The sequence below is a fragment of the Equus caballus genome, chromosome 13 (genome assembly GCF_041296265.1).
Source record: "Equus caballus isolate H_3958 breed thoroughbred chromosome 13, TB-T2T, whole genome shotgun sequence".
NCBI classification, from domain to species: Eukaryota; Metazoa; Chordata; class Mammalia; order Perissodactyla; family Equidae; genus Equus; species Equus caballus.
This window is the reverse complement of record NC_091696.1, coordinates 9,814,989-9,820,691: the sequence shown is the minus strand read 5'-3', so window position 1 is coordinate 9,820,691 and position 5,703 is coordinate 9,814,989. Positions and strand designations below refer to the sequence as shown.

The 5,703-nt window shown below is 65.8% G+C and overlaps 2 protein-coding genes across 3 annotated transcripts; one reads left to right on the top strand and one right to left on the bottom strand.

Moving 5' to 3' along the window:
- The first annotated feature begins 261 nt into the window (after positions 1 to 261).
- On the top strand, positions 262 to 1,963 carry SAP25 (Sin3A associated protein 25). 2 transcript variants are annotated; one of them, XM_005598628.3, is made up of 6 exons: positions 264 to 541; positions 746 to 846; positions 937 to 1,043; positions 1,141 to 1,282; positions 1,403 to 1,500; positions 1,589 to 1,963. In XM_005598628.3, the coding sequence occupies exons 1-6, from the start codon at positions 396 to 398 to the stop codon at positions 1,886 to 1,888; spliced, it is 894 nt and encodes a 297-aa protein (XP_005598685.1). In that variant the 5' UTR covers positions 264 to 395; the 3' UTR covers positions 1,889 to 1,963. The 2 variants fall into 2 exon arrangements, with proteins under 2 accessions (XP_014585369.1, XP_005598685.1); XM_014729883.3 differs by having other exon boundaries at positions 262 to 541; positions 746 to 1,043.
- Positions 1,964 to 2,120: 157 nt separating this feature from the next.
- On the bottom strand, positions 2,121 to 5,558 carry IRS3 (insulin receptor substrate 3). The gene is made up of 3 exons (XM_005598654.4): positions 4,248 to 5,558; positions 2,919 to 4,054; positions 2,121 to 2,526 (listed from the first exon to the last, which is right to left on the bottom strand). Exons 1-3 carry the CDS (start codon positions 4,642 to 4,644, stop codon positions 2,464 to 2,466), a joined length of 1,596 nt encoding a protein of 531 aa, XP_005598711.2. The 5' UTR covers positions 4,645 to 5,558; the 3' UTR covers positions 2,121 to 2,463.
- Positions 5,559 to 5,703: the final 145 nt, after the last annotated feature.

Below are 5,703 nucleotides of genomic sequence, written 5' to 3'. Positions count from 1 at the left end.
GGTCGCCCCTCAGGTGTGTGTGTGTCTGCGAAGGAAAGCGAGGCGCCGAGGGGAAGAGGGTGCCTCCACCGCCATGTTGAGGGCCCGCAGTTCCCGCCGCTTGGCTGGGCGGGCGGGCGGGAGGGCGGGAGCCCCGCCACCCCCGCCGCCAGGGGGCGCCCGCGGGAGCGCGCGCGCCACGTGGCCCTTCCGGAAACGCGCTGGGCGCCGGCGTCCAGGCGAGGCCTGGAGAGGTGGGCCGAGGTTCGGGCCGCGCGGAGAGCCTAGGGCAGCGCCGGGCGTCGAGGGCGTGGGAGGCCGAGGCGGGGTGAGGCGGGCGCGGCGGGAGGCCTGGCGGGGGCGCGGGCGCGGGGCACAGAGGTGCGGCCCTGCCCTGCCCTCCCCCCAGACGCGACATGTTGCCCTGGCCCCCTCCGTGGGGGGGCGCGGGCGAGGAGCAGGCGCCCCAGGAAGAAGGCCCCTTGGCGGGCAGTGACCCCAGCGAGGCCTGGGACTCTGGAGACGAAGCCCTGGGGGAGCCAGGAACACCCCCACCGGACAGGTGAGGGCTCGGCCCGAGGCACCTGGGGGACATCCGACGGCGGACCACAGTGTGAGGTCTTCCCTCAGTTGTCCATAGGGAAGAATGGGTGTGACCAGCCTCCCCGCACAAGGCACCTTTGGCCCTTGTCCGTTTTCAGACTGGGAGGGGGAAAGGGGAGTGAGGGCAGCTGTGACGGGAACATCTCATACCTCCCCTTCCCAGCCCTCAGCCCCGGTCCCCAAGGCCTTCCTGGACTCGGAGAGAGCAGCTGCTGTCCCAGGCGCCCCCAGGCACGGCTGCTGAGCAGTGGCCCAGAACCCCGGGTAGGTACAGGGCCTTGCTGCCCTTCCCCCACAGGACCCTTTCATCGACCCCTGAGCCTGTCTTAATCTCTTCGAGTCCCCGCCCCCCAGTGCCGCTTTCCCCCCAGATGGCCTGGGAGGTGGCCCCCTCAAGGATGACCTTGCTAGCACCCTGGGACCTCAACTACGACTCTAAAGCAGGACCTTGGCTGGTGTGGGTGAGTTTAGGGGTGCCTAGGGCTCCGGCCTTGGGGTGGGGCAGGGGTGCCCTGGCAGGGGGCTGAAGCCCTAGTGATCTTTCCTGCCCCTCCACAGGGGCCCAGCTCTGCATCTGGCGTTGCCTTCTCAGGCCGGACCTTGTGTCATCCCTCATTCTGGCCACTGTATGAGGCAGCCTCAGGCAGGAACCCCAGGCCCCTGGCTCCTGCAACAGGACATCAGAATGGAGAGCATGCAGGTACTTCCCTTGGTCCCCTCAGACCTTGGAGTGATGCTGCATGCGCCCCGTAGGGAACAGCGCAGAGCTCGAGGGCGTGGGGACCCCTCGCCTGCCACCATAGCCGCTTCTCGTCCCCAGGGTTCCCGGTGATGTGCTGTGAAGACGTCTTTCTTTCCGACCCTCTGCTGCCGCGAGGGCAGCGTGTTCCCCTGTACCTGTCTGAGGCCTCTCAGCAGGTGAGCGCTCTTCCTGCTCTGGCCTCAGCCCAGCCTCCCTGCCGGCTCAGGTGGGGACACTTCCCCCTCCTCTCTCCTCTCTCCTCAGGTGCTGGGCTCTCTGAAGCTGCTGCTCCCACCCCCTATTATGTCCCCCTGGGTCCTCCCCACCTCATCCCCTGGCTGCTCCACCGCCTGGCTCAGTGGGCCTGAGCTGATCGCCCTCACTGGCCTCCTGCAGATGAGCCAGGGGGAGCCAAGACCCAGCTCCTCCATCTCAGGGGCTCCCACGCCCCCTGCTGGCCCCCCTGACCCTCTCTCTGACCACCCAGGCCTCAGTGGTGGCGGGAGCTGTTCTCACTGTGCTGATCCATCGCTCCCAGGGACCCCAGACAGTCATTGTCTATAGCTCCTCTGGGGGCAGAGTGGGCCCCCTGTTCCCCCAGGCAGATTCTTTGACAATAAAACAGTGCTGGTTTGCAAACAGGCTCCTTGTGGCGAGTAGCAGAGTGGGGCGCCGAGGCAGGGATGGGATCTCTTCCTCCACCACGGCTTTGGCTGCCCTCCCTCAAATTCTGGTTACTCATTGGCCACCCCCTACAGTGAGATCGGGGAATCTGTGGATCTAAGACCTTTCCAGATTGACCAAGCAGGAAACCTTTAATTGTGGGGTGGGGCCAGGGTGGGGGTCCAGAGTACAGTCCCCCAGACTAGTGGGATGCAGGTACTCCATGAGCTCTGCTGGGTCCCGGAGAAGGGAGGATGGTGTGAGCACGTGGCTGGCATTGGGAGAGGCAAACTAGGGAGTAAGGGGGTGGCACTTCACTTTTTGGGGGGCACTAGGGATAAGATACCTGGTGCTTTCATCCAACTTGTGCTGTGCCCCGGGAGTTAGGCTCTGGGGCTGGGTTAGTTCTTTGGCTGGGAGGAGACACAAGGCAGGCACTGCAGGTGTAGGGGGGAGGGGGATCCATGTGGGAGTCGTCACCAGAGGCAGGATTGGGGGCCAAGGCCAACCTGAGACTCTGGAGCAATGCTGCAGGAACCCTGTGGGGAAACAGAGAGGATCAGGGTTTTAGCTGAGAAAGCCTACAAGTTTGTAGAGTTTTTTTTCTTTTTGTAAAGGGGAGAGGTTCTAGAATTTTCTCCCTTAAGAGAATCCAACTTCTTGTGGAACCTCCTTCTGGAAGTTTCCCAGGCACCACAGCTAGAAGGGGCAGAGTGGGCAGCGGGACCTAAGGGGCAGCTCAGGGCCTCTACAGATCACACGTCCTAAGGGGCACCTGGGCCTTAGAGCCCCTCCGCCGTGGGCACAGGTGTGAGGGGTGGTTGAGGGGGGGCGAGCGGGAGGGCACTGGTAGCTGCCCGATTTTCTCTCCCCTCCTCCTCATCCATCCGTCAGCCCTGGCTAGACAGGGCGGGGCGCCAGGTTTCCTCACCCGCGCCTCGCCAAGGTTCTGGAACTCGATGCTCGCGTAGCTGTGCGGGCGGTGAGTGCTGGCCCCGGGGGTGTCGCCTCGCGCCCGCAGAGGAGGGACCAGGTCCAGGTCGATGTAGTTGAGGCGGCCGTCGGGCGGCTGCGGTACGGTAGTGCCCATTCCTACGTAGTCCGGGGCCACGTACTCGATGCACACGTACTCCCCGGCTAGCTCGGACGGCGCCTGCAAGCAGGGGTGAGCTCCCGCCGGTCCCCAGCTGTCCCCGACGCAGAGACGGGGGCCTCGGAGCCCGAGTCCAGGCTCCCCGGCCCCGGGCTTGTAGAAACCGGGCAGGGAGCTCGAGGAAAAGGACCCTGGTGCAAAGCGGCTCATGGGCACGTATTCAGTGCCCCCCGAGTCCTGGAGTGGCTGGCGAGGAGCGGTGCTGGCGGCTGCCGGAAGGCCCGGGGGCGCCATCACCATGTAACCGCCTGCATCGCCGCCCCCCATGGGCTCATAGTCACTCCTGGCTCCCATGGTTATGTAACCCCCGCCTTGCTCCAACCCCTGGGGGTACGAGGCTACTGCCCCCAGCGTCACCAGGGTCTTGAGGGTTGCTTGCTCGCTCCTCTCACCCAGGCAACCCGGACGGCTCAGACTGATTGATTGGGCCGCGGAGGCCGGGGTCTCATAAGGTTGGGGGACAGAGAACCCGGGGGCGCTTGTCGGGGGATCCCTTGGCAGTGGCTCAGCCCTACCACCGGTAACGCCGTCCCCGAGTCTCTTCATGGCGGCCAGAACGGTCTCGTGAATGCTTTGGGCCACCACACCATCGGGCGCCTGTAGCCACAGCTCCCCGGGACCCGTGGGCGCTGAGCGACCGAGCTCCAGGAAGAAGAAAGAGTCTGCGTGGCCGCAGCGGCGCACACTGAGCAAGGACAGGCGGAGGGCCGGCGGCGGCCATGCCTGGGTGTCCCCGGAGCCTCTACCCCTGGGCTTCCGCAGCAGGCTCAGTACCCCAGAACCCAGGCACAGGCGGTAGCCGCCACTGCCCAGGCCTCGTGTCCGCCCCAGCCCCTTGGGCCGCAGCGTCACGGGCCAGACGTCCTGAAACGGAGCGAGGATCCAGGTCCCGGGGGCCTCTTGGGAACTAGGACCTGGAGAGACAATGGGCTGGTCGGGGAGGTTGGAGTCACTGTGCCCCGAGAACTGAACACGTGGAAACTCTTCATGTTTGAACTTGATTTCGCAGACTTAGGGGGAGGGAGAGCCTACGGATAAACCGAATCCTTGATCACCCGCCTCCCCGCACCCCGCGCCATCCCCTCCTGCCCAGGGCTTGGGCCTCACCGGCGGCGGCGCGCGCCTGGAGCAGGGCGCTGTACCACGCCTGTTGCTCCGCCTCGCTGGCCGCCGCCACGCCCAGGCTGCGGTCGCGCGTGTAGAGGACGATCAGGTGGCGGTGGCGCGCGTCCACGCGCTTGCTGATGGTGCACGCGCCCGCCAGGCTCACGCTGAGCTTGGGCGGCGCTCGGCCGGCGCGGAACAACTTCTCGCTCTCGTAGCACTCGAGGCGCGGCGGGTCCGCGCGGAGCACGAAGAAGCGGCGGCGCTGGGACTTCTGCTTCCGCAGGTGGCCGCAGAGCCGCACGTCATCGGGCCAGGCCGAGGGCCGCGGCGGACCGGGGGGCGCGTCGGCGGACTCGGACTCCGGGGTCGCCGTGGGGCCACCGTCTCCGGGCTTCATCCCCGGCCAAAGGCAGTAAAGTGGTCGGAGGAGGGACGGAGACGGCTGGGAAAAGACCCGCAGACGTGGGGTGGAGGTGGTGCTCCCAGGGACGGGGGCGTCCAGACAAGTCTTGATGCCCAGCGTCTGTCCCCTGCTTCCGACTTGAAGTTTGGGGCAGGGGGCTTGCAGTGGCCCCTTGCTGCGCGCAGCGTGTGCCCCAGAGGCTGCCCGGTGGCCTGCGATACCCGGGGCTCCAACGGCCTCTAATACTCCGAGGCTCGACCCCAGCCGGCTCCGCGCGCCTCCCGTCGCCTCCTTTCCCCTCCCTCGCTCTGCCGAGCCGACTGCTCCGGAGTCCCCACCCCCGCGAGGTTAACCCTCGCGCGCCCCGGGCTCTGGACGCCGGGCCGTGGGAGTGGAGTTGGAGCTGGAAAGTCTAGGGGAGGCAGCCTCCGCCCCACCCCACCCCCTCGCACTGGGCTTTCGCAGGGGCGGGGAGTGTGGGGGCGTCTCCACTGGTCTGAGCTGACTGCCGAGAAAGCGACGATGTGAGGTGAATGTGAATGCAACTGTGTCCGAGGTGACCGCACTGGCGGCGTCCACAGTCCTGGCCATTAGTGGGAGGCTAAGCCGGGCCACCCTTCCAGCAGCAGCCCATTCCAGCTCCTGCCACTCTCCACTCGGGCTCTAGGCGTCCGGCACCTGGGTCGCCCCTTCCCACCTAGGAATGGTTCTGTACTCTTCCTTCCCAAGTAACCCTAAGAGCCGGGCTCCTCAAGCATAGGGCTGTGCGCTGTCAGACAAGCTGGAGGTTGTTTCTCTGTGGGTTTGGGGTGATAGGCCGTGTCTTGGGATAGGTTAACTTCTGGATTGGTCCCTGTGCACAGACCAGTCCCACCAGAATCCCAGTCAAGTGGCCGCTGAAGGAGATCCTGTGGAGGAAAAGACCATCTCTCAGGGCATGTCCCTCTTGCTGCCCCATTGCCCTCAGCCCCTCCTCACCACCACTGTCCAAAAATGCATGGGCCTGTGGAAGGCTCTCATCACAGAAGTGCAGACTCTCTGGCGGAGATACCC